Below are 19,865 nucleotides of genomic sequence, written 5' to 3'. Positions count from 1 at the left end.
GTACCTGCCAAGGTCTCCGTCAGACACAGGAAGTCCAAGTCATTGGAAAGGAAATACTCCCTCAGAATATGGGTCTTGTCCGTCAACGACCGGGCGTTTAACAACGCGATCCTTGTGGGAGTAGCAACGGGAGGGATTGCCTCTTTGGATTGCCAAGTACGGGGGAATTCCTTCAAAAGCTTTCACTGGACTCCTCGCCGAGAAAGGCGCAGAGGGTAGAAATGCCGTGGCGCGGTGGGAGAGCCAACGACTGTTATCAAGCGACGGAGTAATTCCATGCGTTCGGGAACGAGCAGCGATCTTAGTGTGTCTCAGATCCCGCTTTAGCTTCACGAGCTGACCGCTACATTTGCCGCCGCCGCCTTCTGTGAAGGGGGTGACCGAACGCGGAAGAGATTAGCCAGCACGTTAGCCAAGAACGGTGGTAGCGTCTTTTCACCACCGTCTTGCCAAAACGCGGCCGAATCTCCGACGTTTTGTTGAATCAATAACAACGATTGGCGATCATAAACCAACCGAGACGCTGTTAGGAAGGTAACAAGCATTGCGAATAGTAAAAAAACCTGAAATAGCAGGAGCGTCGCCGAACACACTGGCGCACTGTCCGCCATCTTGGATCAATACTCCACTTCTGCTCATATTTAGTCTAGTGAAACCTCTGCCGTGATCTTTTTAACAATATTTGCTTAAAATAATGCAATGATATGTGACTTCCGCCATATTTAGTCTAGCCTGTATAATAATTTCATGCCTGCAGTAAACCAAGCACGTCCTTGGAGCCACCTGTTAAGCCTTGATACACTGCTTACTGGAGACTTTGCGGAGACGGGTTGATACAAGCTAAGAATCGGTTTAGGAGACACTGAAATCTTGAGGTCGCTCCATAGTCTCGGTACCGCCCTTCTGATGTAATAAATATGTTGTGAATCCCTTCCTCTGACACACTCGTGATCAAGCAGCCATTGTCTGTAAATCATTGGTGTCCGAAATATTCTGTTATTAAAAGCTTCGAAGAAACTGTTCATGTTTTTTTTTCCCCTCTCCTTCCCTAGTGTTTACTTCCTAACTAAGATCTCGGGGCGCTGTACATACGGCGAGTACCGACAGGCCCTTCGCACTGTATCCCATGTTCGTCATTGTTTTTCATGTTTCTTGTGCAGAGCGTGCCTGTTAAGTCCAATTACCCCATGGGGATAAAAAAAGTTTCCTGAATCTGAATCTGAAATTGAATGAATCTGAATCGACCAGCCTGTATTTGGATAACCAACATTCTCATCATCCGAAATCAACGAACACGCGGAGGAAAGAAGGCCACTTTCCTCCAACAATGTACAGGTCTTTCTTTCTTCCTTGCTTCTTTCTTTATATATTTATTTCTTTAGTTAATTAGTTCAGTTGTTTATTTTTCTTTGTTGATTCAGTTCATTGGTGGGGGGGTGATGTTTGTTGGTTCATTACGTGCCCTGTGCCTTTACATATGGTGCTCTCATATTCTTTTCTTTTGTCTATTTCTTGAAGAATATGTTAGATTAGGCCTCATAATAATTAGATAAGTGACTTGAGTTCGGTTGTAGTGTCGGTGTGACCTTTCCCTTTGACTCTGTATCTTTTTACCTATGACTCACTATATAGTTGATTTCAGGTTCACATATAGTCACATGGCTTGACAGGGAACCTCTGCCTTGTCCATGTGAGTATGTGTGACTCGATGGCCTTAACTGACATCAAATAAAATGTGTGCTAAGGGTGTCATAGATAAGAAGATGCAGAGCCAGGAGGTCAACAATCTAATGAAGAGGCATGATCTAACAAATATAACTGAAAGATTAAAAAAAAAAAAAAACATGGAAGCCTTTGCACACAGCACACAAATGCGGGTCTCTGTCATTTGTCAATATTTGCAGTGCTTTTCATCCACCATCTGCCACTCTCGTATTATGTCATCCAAAAATGTTCTTAGTTCTGCATATGCTTAGGCATATTTCACTTCACTATCCTCGTCACCTGCTTCCTTTTTATGATTACGCAACAAGGCCAGTGACTAACAATCCTTAACATAAAAGAAAGCAAGCAAGTGGGAATTAATGCCCATTTTTTCAAGATCAGGCTCCCTTCAAGTTTTTTTTTTTTTTTTAGTTTTTTGCTGTACTATGTGTGTATAAAATAATAATTCTCTGTTTTCTTTATTGTTATTTTCTCTTTGCGCGTACATTTGAGTGTGTGTATTTATTGTGTTGTGGTGACTAAAGTGACTGTGGTGGAGAGAGGCACCATTTTCGTGACCTAAAGATGATTCTTCTCCTTAATCCACACCTATCGTGTGAAATAGTGCATTTTCGATCACTGCAGTGCAGAATACCACAAATTAGTTGCAGATTAAATTCCCTTTTGTTCCGTGATACACCCTTCGGAGCGCCCACTTCTGGTCCCTTTTTTCTATTTTATTTTGAAAGTCTCAAGAGGAAACGGGGCTATTATCTCCGAGAAAGACGACCCCACTGCTCCCCTTCGTTTTGTCAAATCTCCAAACACCACAAGGTCAAACTGGTTAACTTGGGAGGTGTTGCCAAAATTACAAAAAATATATTAAAAGGATAGTGTTGTGGCTGACACTAGGACCATGCTTCTCACCCAGCAGGCATACAGTAGGGGGCGTGTTTATGTGAATGTCTTTGGCGCAAATTTGTAATTGTTCAGATCCACTTGTTGGCAGTCGTGGAACAAAGACGTGTTTACAGTCAATCGTGTGTGCTCCTTTTGACTGCCACATTGGTGACCCTGACGTTAAGATGTTTCGGATAACGGATGGAGAGGTGTCTTCCTTGGCCACGTCGCCCCAACTCCCGCAACTTGCAGCCGCCGCCTCTGCCGCGAAGCTACCGGAGTTCTGGCAGAGCGACCCGGCTTTGTGGTTTCAGCATGTGGAAGCGCTTTTCCACCTACGGGGAATCACTACCACGAGCCGAAATATTACATGGTCGTGGTGTCCCTCGACCAGCAGACTACACGTCGTGCGATGCCGCTCTTGCGGGCGCCTCCACAAGGCGGGAAATACGACGCGCTCAAACAGCTTCTGCTCTGGAGGTTCAGTTTATCGGACTCCGAGAGAGCAGACAGACTGCTTTCCCTTCCCGGACTGGGCGATGGCACGGCAGTGGATCTGATGGACAAAATGCTGTCGCTGTTCGGCTTTCTTTTCCCGCGCATTTTCCTACGCCAGCCACCAGGCCCAGTGCGCGCCGTGTTGGCTAACTCGGCATGTCTGACGACCGGCGATTATCGTGGTTTGGCTGAAGAAGCGGCTCGAGTTCTGCTGGCTACAAGACAGTTCGCCGTGCAAAGTGCGACGGCCGATCCCCTCCTCGAGGCGACACCAGGCGTTGACCCGACCATGGTGGCCGGAGTGGTTACACGGAAGCGGCGCGAAAAGGCTCTCTGTTTTTTTCCATCAGCGTTTTGGCGCCAAGGCTCGGCGTTGTGTTCCCCCCTGCAACTACTCGGCCCCGGGAAACGCCAGTGCCGGCGTTTAGTAGCAGCAGTGGGCGCCGGCAACAGAAGCGAGCTGCTTTTCATCACAGACTCGTCATCAGAAAGACGTTTCCTGGTGGACAGCGGATCGATCGCAGGTCAGCCTGCTTACACTAACCGCCGTGGACAAGGCGGCCGGTGGCTGCGGACCGCCTCTGTGCAGCCAACGGCTCGCGCATCATCAACTTTGGTTCCAGGTCGGTCACCGTGTGCTTCCATGGACGCAATTTCCAGTGGAACTTTGTCGTGGCCTCAATCACAGTTTCGATCATCGGCGCGGATTTTCTGTGTGCACATAGACTGCTCATTGATGTCGCTAACCGCCGGTTGATTGACGCTGTGTCGTTCGCCACTTTTCTGTGTGAGGCTGGGGGACTCGGACCATTAACGCACGCGAATTATTTGGCTTCGGGTGACGTTTATCAACGTTTACTGACAGACTTCCCATCGCTAACGACTCCCGCCTTTTCCGACGCCGATACTAAGCACGGAGTTCAACATTTCATCCCCACAGTTGGCCCGTCGGTGTTTGCCCGCGCGCGTCGCCTCGACGCAGCAAAACTGGCAATTGCGAAAGGGGACTTTGCTACAATGGAGCGTTTGGGAATCGTTAGACGTTCAAACAGCCCGTGGGCCTCACCCTTACACATGCTGCCTAAAAGTGATGGTTCCTGGCAGCCTTGTGGTGATTTTCGTCGGCTTAACAATGTTACCACGCATGACCGCTACCCCATTCCACACCTTCAGGATTTTTCTGCGCGTTTGGCTGGCACCACAATTTTTTCCAAAGTGGATTTGATCCGTGGTTATCACCAGGTGCCCGTTCAGGCGGATGATGTGCCCCAAACTGCAGTGATAACCCCGTTTGCGCTTTTCGAATTCCTGCGCATGCCTTTTGGACTGAAGGCGGCTGGACAGACTTTTCAAAGATTGATGGACTCCATGTTTCGCGACCTCGATTTTGTGTTCCTCTATCTCGACGACATTCTGGTGGCCATGGCCAGTCCTTCACCAGAGGAACACCTGTCGCACTTAAGGACGGTTTTCAAGCGTCTTGATCCACACGGCCTGATCGTTAACCCGGTGAAATGTCAATTTGGTCTGTCTGAGATCGGTATCCCCTTGCCCGCCAAAGTGCAGGCAGTGGTGAATTTCCCCCGCCTGCTTCAGTTAAGGCGCTGCAAGAGTTTTTGGGCATGGTTAATTTTTATAACCGGTTCCTTCCTCGCGCAGCCCACCTCCTGCAGCCACTTTACGGCGCCTTGAGAAAGAAGAAGGCGAATGTTCCTATCGAGTGGTCTCCACAACAGGCACAGGCGTTTCCACAAGCTAAGGACGCTCTCGCAAGTGCAGCCCTCCTGGTCCACCCGATTGCAAACGCGCAAGTGGCTTTAACTACAGATGCGTCTGATATTGATGTTGGGGTGGTGGTTGAGCAGCTGTTGGAGAACGTATGGCAGCCCCTTGCGTTTTTCAGTCGTAAGCTGCGGGATCACGAGCGCAAGTATAGCGTTTTTGACAGAGAGTTGCTGGCACTCTATCTTGCGACGCGCCATTTTTGTTTCCTTCTTGAAGGACGCCCTTTCACCGCTTTTGTGGATCACAGGCCACTTACATTTGCAATGTCGAAGGTTACGGAACCGTGGTCGGCCTGGCAGCAACGGCACTTGGCGGCCGTTTCTGAGTTCACAACTGACATTCAGCATGTGGCCGGTAAGTGGAACCCTGTGGCTGATTGTTTGTCACGCGCAATCGTATGTCCGGTCCAGCTCGGGGTTGATTTTTCAGAAATGGCCGCCGACCAATCCGAGGATCCTGACATCTGCAATCTCAAGGCAGCCAGTACGGCTCTTTAACTTGAGGAGGATCGCCCTGTGGTCCCGTTGGATTGGCGTCGCCGAATCTTTGATTCGATCCATTCCCTCTCGCACCCTGGCGTTCGTGCGTCTGTCAAGCTGGTTGGGGCCAAGTTTGTCTGGCCTGGATTACGCAAGGACGTCAGGAGGTGGGCGGCTGCATGCGTGGCGTGTCAGCGCGCCAAAGTCCACCGCCACACCTTGGGCGAACCTTGAACCTTTTCCAATTCCGGCCAGGCGATTTGATCACGTCCACGTGGACCTGGTAGGCCCCCTCCCTCCGTCGCAGGGTTTCACACATCTACTCACGATGGTAGATCGGACCACTAGGTGGCCGGAAGCAGTTCCCCTGTCCTCCACGACCTCGGTAGATGTAGCTCGTGCTTTTCTGTCATCCTAGGTCGCGCGTTTTGCCACACCATCCGATGTCACCTCGGACAGGGGCCCCCAGTTTGTGTCAGAGCTCTGGTCGGCCATGGCAGGGTCCTTGGGTGTGCAGGTACACCGCACTGTGGCCTACCACCCACAGGCTAACGGGTTGTGCGAACGTTTTCACCGGTCGCTAAAAGCTGCGCTGCGGGCTGCGCTGCGGGCTGCGCTGCGGGCTGCGCTTTCGGACGGTAACTGGGTCGACCGCCTTCTGTGGGTTTTGCTCGGGTTACGTTCGGCTCCGAAAGAAGATCTTTAGGCGGACAAAAAAAAGTAGTGTGTTTCCGGTAACCTGACCGACCGAGAATTCAAGAGTGTTCACATCGGTGCAAACTCTCGCGATATTCACGTTGAGCGCGTGTGTCGTTTGCCCTATCGTCTGTCAACAACATTGAATTATGGCGGCGGCCGCGATCTCCGACGACAGTTTAAACCGCGTTTTCTGTGTTGCAGTCGCATGCTCGCACCGTAATGTTAAGAAAATGGCATCCATTGATGTATCGAAAAAATTCAGCGAACTATTTGATGAACACCACGGGCCGAGTATAAACCACCTTAAAATAGCACAGTGTCAATGTGCCAATGGTGAATTCTATGACATTGATGATAGGGATATGTCAGTGTTTCAAGTTTTAAATACTTTACCTGACCTAAGATCGATTCGATTTAGATGCATAGAAAAACCACAAGAAACAGTGGCAAAAACAGAAAGTGTTGACGTATTCGATGTCATGATGAAAGCAGCACATTCAGAAAAGGAGAAAAACAAAGAATTTCAGAAGAAAACTCCAAGGTAGGTGGGTCTACAATGTGTAACTAGACTTAAAGTTATACTATTAAATTGTTTTATGTTTTATGTTTTTTTTTTTTTTTTTTTATTTTTGATGGAGAAAAAAAAACATAAAAAAAAAACTTTGTCCGACCTACCAACCCTATGCTGAAATTTCATGTTACCGGAAACACACTATCTTTTTTTTGGCCTAATGCCGCCCCTGCTGAGTTGGTGCTCGGTCAGCCACTTCGTGTTCCCGGTGAATTTCTGCCAGAAGGTTCCGGCGCGCCTTCCTTTCCCTTTTTGTCGGAAGGATCCTTAACTCTGACACCGGTTCACCATTTTGTTCCCAAAGTAGTGTTCGTACTGTCTGCGCTTATGTCGGCCCGTTTTGTCTTTGTGCGCCATGATGCCCACCGGTCGCCCATTTAGGGTGCTCGAGCACGGTGATAAGAGTTTTGTGATTGATATGGGTGGGCGAAGGGAGTGTGTTTCGTTAGATAGGCTCAAACCAGCGCATTTGGTTGCGGGCGATGTGCTGTTGCCGGCCCAGGTCCCTCGCCGTGGTCGTCCTCCGAAGCCCCCAGCCTCACTGCAGCGTGTCGGTGTTGAGTGTCGTTCTCCCACTCGTGTCTCCCCTGTGCCTCCTGCCCGACTAGTTTCGCCTGCGCCACCAAGAAACGGACTGCGTCGTCGTTGTGGCAGGCTAATAAAACCCCTGTGAAGTTGTCATTTTGATTGTCCTTCTGGGTGTTAAGGGGGGGGGGGGGCTGGGGGGAGGACACTAGGACCATGCTTCTCACCCAGCAGGCATACAGTAGGGGGCGTGTTTATGTGAATGTCTGTCACATGCCAGAGTGTCCTCGTTATAGACGTTTCGTGCTCATTTTCCTTGCTCTCCATTAAGAAAGCAGACTGTTATGGACCCTAACGCCCCTCCCAATGAGAAGTCTTCCATGGGCCAGATGTCCCCTCCGCCCTACCAGGACAATCCGTACCCGGGATACCCTCAACCTGGGCCAGGGTACCCCCAGCCTGGACCCGGTGGTTACCCTCCTCATCCGCAGGTAACCTTTCCGCTACACCTGTAAACCTGTTCATCAAACGTTGTTTTTTTTTTTTTTTTAACGTGCAGTCTTTTTTTTTTTTTTGGAGAATAATCAAACAAATTGCTGAACGGTCTTTCTTTATTTTGCTGGTAATTAAACGCGAGTAACATTTATCTCAAACTAGTGCGGTAACTAAAGTAAGCAAGATTTCACCTTGTAAAAATACATACCAATATAAAACACTTTAATTTGCCTAGATTCTGCCTTATCTACATAATTTTATATGCAATTCAGGACATGTGGTTTTATCACCTGTAATTATGAAATACAGTTCACCTTGGTGACAATTCGTGCCAGTCACTCACGTCAGTCTATTTCCTTTTAAGATTGATACTTTTGAGTAGAATTGAATATTGCGTGGCTCTTACAGGGGTCTGCATATCCGCCAAATTATGGCGGTGCTCCGTACGGACAGCAGCAGTACACGGCAGGTCAACAGTACCCACCTCAGCAAACCACGGTCACCGTCCAGCCCGCGGTGTACGTGACGCGAGGTCCGCTGGAGAACCCCTACAATGACTACCTGGGCTACTCCATCTTCACCATGCTGTGCTGCTGCCTGCCTCTTGGAATCGCCGCCCTCATCTATTCAATTAATGTGAGTTAAATTCATTACCAGTCTTTATCGCCATCCATTTTTTTGTGGTTAATACTAATAATAATAATAATAATAATCATAATGTAGCCGGGTCTGTAGAAAGCCTTGACCGAACACAAAATAATTTTTATGTGGGCTTTATTCGTGACTGAATATTTAAAAAAGGCACAGAGTTACATTTGTTAAACAAGGCAGGCTTCACTACAAAAGTCCAAGTATGGTTCACCTGGTTACAATAATAATAATAATAATAACCAAATAAAATAGGCATGGCGTGGAATGATTTTGTAAAAATGAAGAGTGAGGGGCTCGCAACCCTGGCCGTGTTGGGTTCCTGGCACGTTGGGGTACAAGCACATAGGAAAAGGATGACGATTTGCATTTTTAAATGGGAAACACAAAGTTTGAAGTTCGATCAAATCTCTATGAGGAGTTTTTTTTTAAATAGGATATATCTAAAAGGCGAAAAATTGGGAATATAAAGTAAATTCAAATCAGTAGAGTCTCTGTTTAGTTTTAGTTCAATTGCATTGTGAGGCCTATTTTAAGTGTGGGGGGGAGGGGCTGAAGCCCACTTAAAATGTTCTTAAGCCCCCTAAATTATTTGATTGCATTTCATTGATTGATTGATTTATTAGAAAAAGTCATGAGTTAAGTGGCTAGAAAATGATTTTCGAAAACAACCCCTCTTTTCATGATTTACTTAAATATGATCACAAATTTGTGGGTTTCCCTTTTTCTCCAGGATGACCTGAGAGAACATATCTTAAGAGCAACACTTGCTCTCACATTGTTTTTTTGACCACACAAAACAGATTTGGAAAAACCTTTCTTTTAGACTACGCGCACATGGACACCCACATCATTTTCCAACTTGAACTTGGCAAAATGTATTCAACTTATCTCTTGTTGCGGATTTAGTTAAAATACCTGCCACCATCTGGTCTGTTGGGCGGTACTCCAAACTTTATTGCCATTATTAATTAACAATTGACCTACTAAATTGATACTGTATGTTTGCATCTTTGCCTTTTTTACTGGGGGTTTTGACCAGTGCTGTGGTGCCTTGATTGTCCTCAAAAACAATCGGCAGATTGTTTTTGAGGACAAGTCTTCCATGAGACAATGGGACCGTTTTTGTTTCAGCTAAAACTGTCCCCTGTTCTGTCACTAGCATCAGATGCTCAGTCAGCGTGACTGTATGCTTGGAGTCCAGGTTTGTCATCAAATTTAGTGAAGCAAGTTTCTTGTTGTACCTTTGAAGAACCTTAGCGCGCCTTTAACTGTTGACCATTGCTAACAGAAATATTTTGATTAGTCCCTACAAAACTCAAATCAGGTCTTGTGGAAGTAGTTCAATTAAGCTACCCTGAACCTCTTTGTGTTTCCTGATATCTCTTCTGTGTTCTCATTATAATCAAGTTCAACCTACTGGTACTTTCTTTGTGTCGTTTTTATAGACTGTCATTTTGTACAAAATCGATGCCTGAAAAGTGTTTCAGTTTGAACCAAGTCTTTCATTTTGAATTTTCCTGCCTTGCGTTACACCTACTGCCTACGCCGCGGTGACATTTAAATGCGGTCTGAGCATCTCTCAAACTATCCAAGTAGAGGGTGTCCATAAAGTCTGGGTAGATGGTTAAAAAACACATACTCCTTAAAAGAAAATAATTGTATTCAACTGTAATGTTGATAAAGAATTGTGAACACGATTTCCACAATTTTCAATGCATAATTTAATGCGCTTTGTAAAATTCAGGCGGACCCGATGGAATAGCCATTGCCGTCGATTTTTCATCGAGTACACTTTCTCTTTTAGCATACCCCAGAAAAAGAAGTCAAGGGGAGAAAGGTCTAATAAACAAAGGGACCACTCCAATCAACTTTGCACGCAGACTTTTTGGACACTCTGTATATTTCATCCAATCAGGTCACTTGTTCAGGGACATGGGAAGACCGGAGCCTGGCCCAGCTGACTTTGTTGTGGTTGAGAGACATGACATTAAATTCAAACTGATCAAAAAGTTGAATGTGAACTGTACAGCTCAGCACTCATCATAAATCTCTTGGTAAATTACTGTACACGTAGCATCGGACTGCAGGGTGTAACTGTTGCTCAGGTTCATTCTCCGAAGTGTGTCAATCATGAAGAGGGCCGACTTGGATTCCATTGTATGTATTTCTGGGCACGTAAGGGTTTGAAAGGTCGCACGCAGACGTCGCTAGGAGGATAAAATGTAGAGAGTCAAAGTCTGTGCCCTTTAGAAATTTATGAGGTACTGTCCCTGTTAAACATCACCCTTTGAATTGCGTCATGCTTCTCGTAAGTGTTTGTGCTCCCTGCATGCGTACCCTCTGCGTCTGATTCCAGAAACACAGGCCAAGCAATTCAGATTTCTAAACCTCAGGCCTGCGAAACATCTTATCTGTTGTATTTCGTGTACGTTTCTTCAATTGAATCAATTTTTTTGTCAAGATTGGTGTTTACGTGTCACCTTGGATTATTTATCAAACTTGTGATAAACAACATAACCTTTCACTTCTTGTAATCGGTGGAATGATAACCTTTACTTCATTTATATCATGGCAACTTTGTTTATAATTGACTCTCACTCAAGATGGGAAGGCTAATTTTTCATCAAGGTTCCCTCATATTGGTTGTTTAGGTCCCTCACAGGGTTAAAAACATCATTGTAGACCAGTGAGTCACTGCAGTGGTATCAAGGAAGAATACATCTTGAGGGTAAAAGACCAGTTAATTGCTTCCATATGTTCAGCTTTAGTAATTGAGGACAAAAATGCCTTTGGAGCTTTGTTTTCGTCAGCTAATTAAGACCAAACTTCTCATGTGCCGACTAAACATGAACATACTGAACATTGAACATACTGTGCTCAGTGCTTTTACGTCAATGTGAACAGGTATTCTTTAGTGATTAACCCTTTGATGGACCCTGTAACCTGATAACATGATAAGCTGTCCACTGTAGTAACCGCTGTCCCTAAAAGGGTTAAAAAAAAAAAAAAACCTCAACAAAAATGAAGCAATATTACACGAGAGGGATTGATGTTGTATTCACCAACCTTTTTGAAACTGTTTCTGGTTTTTCCAAAGTAAAAGCAGATGTTTGCAAATGTCTTCTTTTGATGAAACATGAACATTAATCAGCTTTCATGAAAGACGACAGAAATCAGAGGAGAATTACTGCCGAGAAGCTGAGATGAGAGAATTCGGACAATTTTAATGTCAACAACAATAAAGTCGTCACTTGAGATGAGAGAATTCGGACAATTTTAATGTCAACAATAATAAAGTCGTTGTCACTTAATCAATGAATTTTGACATCTGTACACCAAAGTAACTTAGAGAGAATGCAAACTGGATGTGTGCCAAATTTGCTTTCATTTGAATGAAACATGAATTTGTCCTCTTCTTCTTTCATACAGCAATACAATACAATGCATTTTTATTTGCATATGCTGTTTTCAAGAGCCAAAACTCAGTGCTTAAGGTTACAGGAATGACCTCTGAAGTTCTGCTCCTGTTTATTTAAGGAAAAATGATATCGTGAGAGCAATTATGAAAAAGTCCGAGTGACTGATACTGCAGTGCGCCACCACAAATGTGTCACTGCATGGAAAAAGCTCTGATTAAGTGTATCGTTAATCACACGATTAATTCACTCATTTGGGCACACTTTAATTCACTTGGCAGTGGGCGTAAACTAAATACTTTCAAACATGCTGCGCGGATGAGCCATTTTGGTTGTTGTCTGTTTGACTGATTGTATCACGGTGTGTGTGCTGTTTTTTCCGGGACAGCAAGCTCTTCACTTGTTCATGAATAGAAATTTTTTGATCAGATTCATGCAATCTCATACTCGTGGAACTGACGCCCAGTTTCACATGACTTTTTCAGCCACTTCTATTCCAACTTCCTGGAACGCTGCTGCAACAGCTGCTCTCGAGAACCTTTTTGGATGTGAAAGTAAAAACATACTTGAGTGGATGTTGATTATGCAGAACTATTTCCTCTTATGGAAATTCACTCAGAGACCATGAAACAAAAAAGAAGAAAAAAAATCCAAATACATCACATTGGTAAATCAGAATAATTCAAAACGTTGCTGCGTAAATAATATTTCGCATTCACCTACCTTTCTACCAGTTGGGCATTCTGGCAGCTAGAGATGTTGGTACTGCAGGAGACATATGTTGTGTTATGTTTGTTTCACAATTTAAAACTGTTTCCAGGTGTCTTAATAATGTATCTGTGGGTTGATTCGGCTACAAATTCCCCAAACATCAAAAATTAAAAACATGTTCTCCCCCCCATTATTTCTTGCCATGTTGACATCGGTTCATTTTAAGGGCAAGTTCATTGCTCTGCTCCAGCCCTCATTCCACCCCCATATTTCTGCTTGCATGGGAAGCCCAGCTTTCATTAGGAAGGCAACCACCCATCCATCCATTTTCCGATCCGCTTATCCTCACAAGGGTCGCGGGGCGTGCTGAAGCCTATCCCAGCTGTCTTTGGACAGTATGCGGGGGACACCATGAACCGGTTGCTTGTCAATCGCAGGGCACACAGAGACAACCAACCATTCACGCTCACACTCACACCCAGGGACAATTTAGAGTGTTCAATCAGCCTGCCATGCATGATTTTTGAATGTGGGAGGAAACCGGAGGACCCGGAGAAAACCCACGCAGGCGCGGGGAGAACATGCAAATGCCACATAGGAAGGCCGGAGTTGGAATTGAATACCTCTGCACTGTGAGGTCGACGCACTCACCACTTGGCCGCAGGAAGACAACCAGTGAGTTGCAACTCAAGGGTCCAATGTTGCTGACTATTTGCTGTCACCTCATCCACTTTGCTCGACAGTGAGTGTCCGCAGCAGCTGGCTGCTTGTTTCGTCCAGAGTCTGGAAAACAAGCAGATGCCCAAATAAGGAAAAGAGCATTTTTGTGGTGCATAGAAACATATCATTAATCGACCCTACTGTTTCATGGCTTGCTTATAAGACACATTTCCCCCCAAAAATGTCACGAAGCGTGGTGGTAGAGGACCCCAAAAATCAGGCAGGAGGGAGGAGCAGGGTGTACTTGACCAATTATATTAAAACACTGAAAACTAAATCCTAAACAAAGTTCCAAGAACATAAGGAATCCAAAGTACCAAAACAAAACCATGACTGTGGCAAAAAACTTACAGGAACAGAACCATGACAGAAACAAACATGACAGTTGCAAGCAAACAATGACCCGGCACTGAGTGGTTGTGCCGGGAGTCCTTTTAAGCAATTACATAACGACCAACAGGTGTGCAGCTGCAGGGAGAGCCCTACAGTGCCACCTGTTGGTCACAAACCGAAACATGACAAAAAAATCTGATGACAAAAGATTTACAGTACAGTACTTGCTTTAATTTCACATTGCTGATTATTCAACACAGAGGTCTCATTCAGTGCAGTCAATTGCACTATATTACTGGACTAGATGCTCAAAAATGAGACTAGTATGGATTGCTAACAGTGTGGCAAGACACCACTATTTGGCTACGTTCACCCTGCAAGGTGTGATGAGCAATTTTGATTTTTTTTTTTTTTTTTTTTAAAAAGATGACATCACGTCATTTGCACGCAGAATAAATGAACTGGCTACGTGGCTGAAGTACCACTGTCAACTTTGTGCTTCATGTTTCAAAGTGGGATTAAATTAAAATCAAATATAAAGACAACACTGTTACTCACACACACAAAAAAAAGCAGATCGCAGACTTGACACAAAACTTTAGTCATTTTAAATCAGTGGTGCCCAAGTCTGGTCCTCAAAAGCCCCTCTCCAGCCTGTATTCAATGTCTCCCTCCTCCAACACACCTGATTCAAATGATAGTCTAGTTTAGTCTCAGTTTTGTGTCTGTCGCGTTTTGGCTATCTTGTTGTTTTTCTTACGACAAGCTAGTTCCGTTTCTATTATCCTTGCCTTTTACAGGCGTTTTTGGCTAGTTTTGATTTCCTGGTTATTGTAATATTTGTTGTACTTTGTCGGTCTTGCGTTTTTGTATCAAGAAAGTCTTTTTGTTCAATTCCATCCGAGTCAATGTTTTGAGAGTTTGATTCTGTTCCGGACCCTTCCGCAACCGAACAGTCATGGATCATTTTTTTCAATTCCCTAAAATGTTCAGATTGAAATCCAGACTACTTGCGTGATATTGACCTAATGTGTCTTTCTTCGAGAACTGTTTTCACAGTGTTTGCTGTATGGCCAGATGCATTATCATCTTGAAAAATGATTTGATCATCCCCAAACATCCAATGACTGTGGAAATTTGCAAGTTTTCTTCAGACAGTCATCTTCATAAATCTCATTGGAACAGCACCAAACAAAAGCTCCGGCATTATCACCTTGCCAAATACATATTTGGCAATCATCACTGAATATGACTTTAATCCAGTCATCCACGGTCCAAGATTGCTTTTCCTTAGCCCAGTGCAAGCTTTTTTTCCCTGTTTAGGTGTTAATGATGGCTTTCATTTCGCTTTTCTCAATGTAAATCCCGGATTTACCTGAGGTAAATGTCCCTTTCAGGGACAGTGGTTACTCCAGTGGACATCTTATCATGTTACCAGGTTACAGTGTGCATGGAAGGGTTAAGAAGTTTGATACAACTTTCCTTTGTTTCAATTGACATTCTCTTGTGTTGGAGCCATGATTCATGTCAGTCCTAAAATGAAGGCAGGTAAATCGAGATACGTAGATTTCAAACAAATATACTCAATAATCCTCTGTTATTGAGTATACTGTATTTTCCGGACTATAAATCGCTCCTGAGTATAAGTCGCACTAGCCATAAAATGCATAATAAAGAAGAAGAAAAAAAACATGTCTAAGTGGCACTGGAGTATTAGTTGCAGTTTTGGGGGGAAATTCATTTGATAAAATCCAACACCAAGAACAGACATGTCATCTTGAAAGACATATAAAAAATAAAAATCGAGAACAACAGGCAGAATAAGTGTACGTATGCTAATGTTCGTTACATGACGCATAAACAACGAACTGAGAATTATAAATAAATATTAAGAGTTATTCAGATGACTATAGCATCAAGAACATGCTAAAAGTTTATCAAACCAATAGTGTCACTTCAAATCACGAAATCCAATGAAACCGTCATCCTCTGTGTCACTTTAAAGACTCCTGCGAACTTCGGAGGTAGAAGAGTCAGCGTCCTCTTCTACTTCGCTTCCGTTAGTTATCTCAGTTGTTGTTTTTTCCATCCAGCTACTGTGGAAAGTATTAACACATGCTTAGAGCGCCCTCTTGCAGTTCAGTGTGGAAATAACGTGAAATGATACAACGTGTTAATCATTTCAGAGTATAAATCGCATCCCTGGCCAAACTTATGAAAAAAAAATGCGATTTATAGTACGGAAAATACGGTAGTCAAATGAGTATGTTATCCACTATTTATTTATAGCATATATTTTTGATTTGGTTTAATATTGTTTTTGTCTAATCAATTGCTGCACATTGACTACTCATTTAGAGGCTTGAAACTTCACGTTGCTTACTGTACAAAGTCACAATACGTTCATGAAATGTGCAACAATGTAAACTCAGACAATGTATAATCGAAATCAGCGACCAAAAGTTATGTAGATTGCTACAGTGCCCGTTTGCTAATTAACATGTGTCACCATTTTGTAATCATACATTTTGGTTTGAAGGAGAAAAATTTGTAGTTCGTTGCTTGGATTTGAGATATATCTTTTGGAAGTTTGGTGCCTTCCACCAACTTTGTTACTGATTTGTGGCTTTGTTGTTGTGTGTATGTTAGTTGCTCCATGTACAGCACTTTGTATGCAGTGATGGCTGTTTGAAAGTGCTCTATAAATACAGTTGAGTTGAGTTGAGGAATACCAGTCCGAGAAGGTTTCTGACGCACATCGCAGTTGGCCTTGCGTGATACTCTTGTGTTGCTGTTGCAGGATATGGGCCACCAGGCGACAGGCAGTAAATTCAATTTGCAATGAGGCGTGTTGGATGAAAAACTAATAATGAAGGCTGTGTTCATATTGATAGAATGATACCATTGTGTACTGACTGTAACTATAAAAGACTCCAATTTTCCATCATGTAAGCACACTCATAGATGATGACCATCACTGCCAGTTATTGTTTATCTGTGGAGTTTTCAGTTTAGCAGTTAAGATTAAGGACATCAGATCATTTGCCAACCATTTCCTGTATGTATGGTTAAGAAAAAAAAAAACAAGAAACAGAGTCTCGTGATTCACATTAAGCGCACTCACAGTGAAGTGTGAAGAAAACTACAGGAGCACAGACTTTCCCCACCCCAAACGGTTGTACTTTCTAAAGGAAATGAGTGTAACTGAAAATATGCAAATGAAATCTCGCAAACACCAATATACAAAGGGAAAAAAGGCACAGCATTAACTTTGTATTGAACGGACAAAGCAGACAGTATGGCGTTCAACCACATTTTTGGTTAAAAAAAAAAACAAAAAACAAGATATATGCCCCAAGATGGAAACTTCCATCCCTATATTTAGCTATTGTCCTCATTATTGTCACTCACTAGAGAGTTAGAAGCTATCAAAGCCGGTTTGGAGCAAAAGGGGAAGTAAAACTTGGCCTGCTCAGCGCTCAATTGCAGGGCACATATAGCAAAATGGAGAAGACAAGCACATGAAGAACACGTAAAGTCCACATAGGCGTGCTTAGCCAAGAAAGGAAAGTTATTATGCATATGGGGAACAATCTGTGCATATGTAAAATGTGTGCGGTAGATAAATTTACTGCTGTCATCCGTATCTAATGTTACAGTCAGTGTGCAGCTGGTACTGTGAGGTTGTGTTCGGAGATATCGCGTAATGAAGTGTTGATTATGTTGCCTGGAAATAGAAGCAGAACACAAAATTATCACAAAAGATAAAACATAAATAAGGCCAAACAAAAAAGATAGTGTGTTTCCGGTAACATGAAATTTCAGCATAGGGTCGGTAGGTAGGACAAAGTTTTTTTTTTTTTTTTTCTTTTTTTTTTTCCATCAAAAATGTAAACAAAATAACCATAAAACAAGAAGACATTGAACCCACCGCTTGGCGGCCGGCGCCGCCCACACCAATTTAGTTTTCTCCCCGCTCCGGACTCGGGGGGCCGGGGCGCGCCGCCGCCTGCGCCGCTGTCCTCCTCCGCCGTCCTCCTCCGCCCTCGGTTTTTACTCGGCCCGTGGTGTTCATCAAATAGTTCGCTGAATTTTTTCGATACATCAATGGATGCTATTTTCTTAACATTACGGTGCAAGCATGCGACTGTAACACAGAAAACGCGATTTAAACTGTCGTCGGAGATCGCGTCCGCCGCCATGTTTCAATGTTGTTGACAGACGACAGGGCAAACGACGCACGCGCTCAACGTGAATATCGCGAGAGTTTGCACCGATGTAAACCCTCGACACAAAAATGTAGAGGGTTGTTTGAAAAAAATGCCGACCGTAAAGTTTTTTTTCGACGTAGAAATTCTGGTCGGTCGGGTTACCAGAAACACACTACTTTTTTTTCTACGCCTAATCACACGTAATTTATACTGTATTTGCGGTGCAGGCGAAGATGGGCAGGTTTGCCTTTGGTGTCTGGAGGAAAAAAAAAAAGGAACCAAGAGAAAGAGAGACAGGTCTTCCTCTTCTTCTCATCATAGATGAGTGCTTGAAATGTGCCAATGGAGGAGTGCTGCCCGGCATGGGCCGCAGCAGAAAGGTGAACCATACAATGCTGAACGATATGATGTGGCACACGGTTAAAAATATGGCATTTAGAAATATGAACTTTTGTCATAGGGCGGGCTTGGTGATCGACTGGTTAGCGCATCGAGCTCACAGTGCAGAGGTTCAGGATTCAATTCCTGGCTCCAGCCTTCCTGTGTGCCGTTTGTATGTTCTCCCCTTACCTGTGTGGGTTTTCTCCGGTTTCCTGCCACATTCCAAAAACATGCATGGCAGGCTGATTGAACACTCCAAATTGTCCCTAGGTGTGAGTGTGAGCGCGGATGGTTGTTCGACTACGTGTACCCTGCGATTGGCTGGAGACCGGTTCAAGGTGTACCCGTGCATTGCCCTTAAGAAAGCTGGGACAGGCTCCAGCTGTCTTAACTGAAAAACAAAAACAGCACTGACTGATACAGCTTCCTGTTGTTGCTTTCAAACCTACCATGTAGCAGACGTGTGCACATTTTCAGCATGTCGTCTTTGATCCACTGGTGAAAAGGACACTTTGATTAGCTCCTCTTTCATCTATAACTGTTTCAAACAACAAAGTGTATGCAGGAAACGTGGTTAAGATTGCACGACTGTCTGTGTCTTATGTGTTGTCAAGTCAAGTCAAGTACAACTTTATCGTCAAATGCGCTGTATGTGCAACATACAGCACAGATGAAATTTCTTCCCTCAACCAAACAAGACAATAAGAGAAGCCGCTGCGGGTGCCCGCGCCGCCATCAAAAAGACAGTTAACATAAAATGATAGGATAATACAATACAACACAACACACGTCTGCTACAAGCTAGGTTTGAAAGCAACAAGAAGCTGCAGTGTCCATTAACGAAAAGAGATTGGCTCTCATCTCCTGTCCCATGTAAATCGGCTTCAATTCCAAGCCGCGACTCCAAGTTCCACATACGCATCGGTACTCTGCGCTTTCTTCTCATCGTCGGCTCCTCAAGCCATGCATCCATCCAGCCGCAGATTGTCCAACAGCACCGACCTTTCCGCTGAACAAATCGGGGCTGTGAAAATGCTGTCCAGCAACGACAGTCAAATGGCGCCGACATTCCTCCCAATCAAAATCAGTGCTGGTGCACGTGTGCTGCCGAGAAGGCGCAACCACCAAGCACAGATTCTTCTTTGACGAATGCCGTGGCCAAAAATGCTGAAAACAATCACACGATGTCAGGTCCACACGACGGAACAACACTATGTGACAAAACAAAAGACAAAAACAACAAAAAAAAAAAAAAAACGCAAGGCTCTCGAAGAGCACTTGCCGACGTCTGCCTACTCGGGCGCCATCTTGGAAAAAAATGTGTTGTATTATTTTGTCATTTTATGTTAACTGTCCTTTTGATGGCGGAGCGGGCACCTGCAGCGGCTCCTCTTGTTGTCTGGTTGAGAGGGAAGAAATTTCATCTGTGCTGTATGTTGCACATACAGCGCATATGACAATAAACTTGTACTTGACTTGACTTGATCTTCATTTTAAGTCAGCTTGAGGGAACCATTTCAGGATGTGTCTTGCATTCTTTGGACTTTGTTTCCTGAAACGGCAATTGTCAGAAGCCAAGAAGAATATAAAAAAAGGAGAAGAGACACAGACATTTGAAGCAAAAGGACTCTGTCAGGGTCAGCATTTAGAAAATACTAATGGAGACACACTGGCTCGTAGCCAGTGGAACAGAAAGGGCTGAATGTGGGACAACAAACATGCAGTAAAACACACACACACACACACACACACACACACACACACACACACACACACACACACAAAC

At 44.2% G+C, this 19,865-nt stretch overlaps 1 protein-coding gene across 1 annotated transcript in view; it reads left to right on the top strand.

Annotated features, from left to right (window-relative positions):
* Positions 1 to 2,482: 2,482 nt before the first annotated feature.
* LOC109529691 (proline-rich transmembrane protein 1-like) overlaps positions 2,483 to 19,865 on the top strand; it is a 28,113-nt gene continuing 10,730 nt past the window's right edge. The window contains exons 1-3 of the mRNA XM_019893088.1: positions 2,483 to 2,596; positions 7,442 to 7,652; positions 8,065 to 8,292. Coding sequence (XP_019748647.1) covers positions 7,506 to 7,652; positions 8,065 to 8,292 — 375 coding nt within the window. The 5' untranslated portion in view covers positions 2,483 to 2,596; positions 7,442 to 7,505. The remainder of the gene's footprint in view (positions 2,597 to 7,441; positions 7,653 to 8,064; positions 8,293 to 19,865) is intronic.

This window comes from Hippocampus comes, unplaced genomic scaffold, assembly GCF_001891065.2.
Source record: "Hippocampus comes isolate QL1 unplaced genomic scaffold, H_comes_QL1_v1.1 scaffold94, whole genome shotgun sequence".
Taxonomy (NCBI): domain Eukaryota; kingdom Metazoa; phylum Chordata; class Actinopteri; order Syngnathiformes; family Syngnathidae; genus Hippocampus; species Hippocampus comes.
Note: the sequence above shows the minus strand (reverse complement) of the source record. Positions and strands in the feature narration are given on the sequence as shown.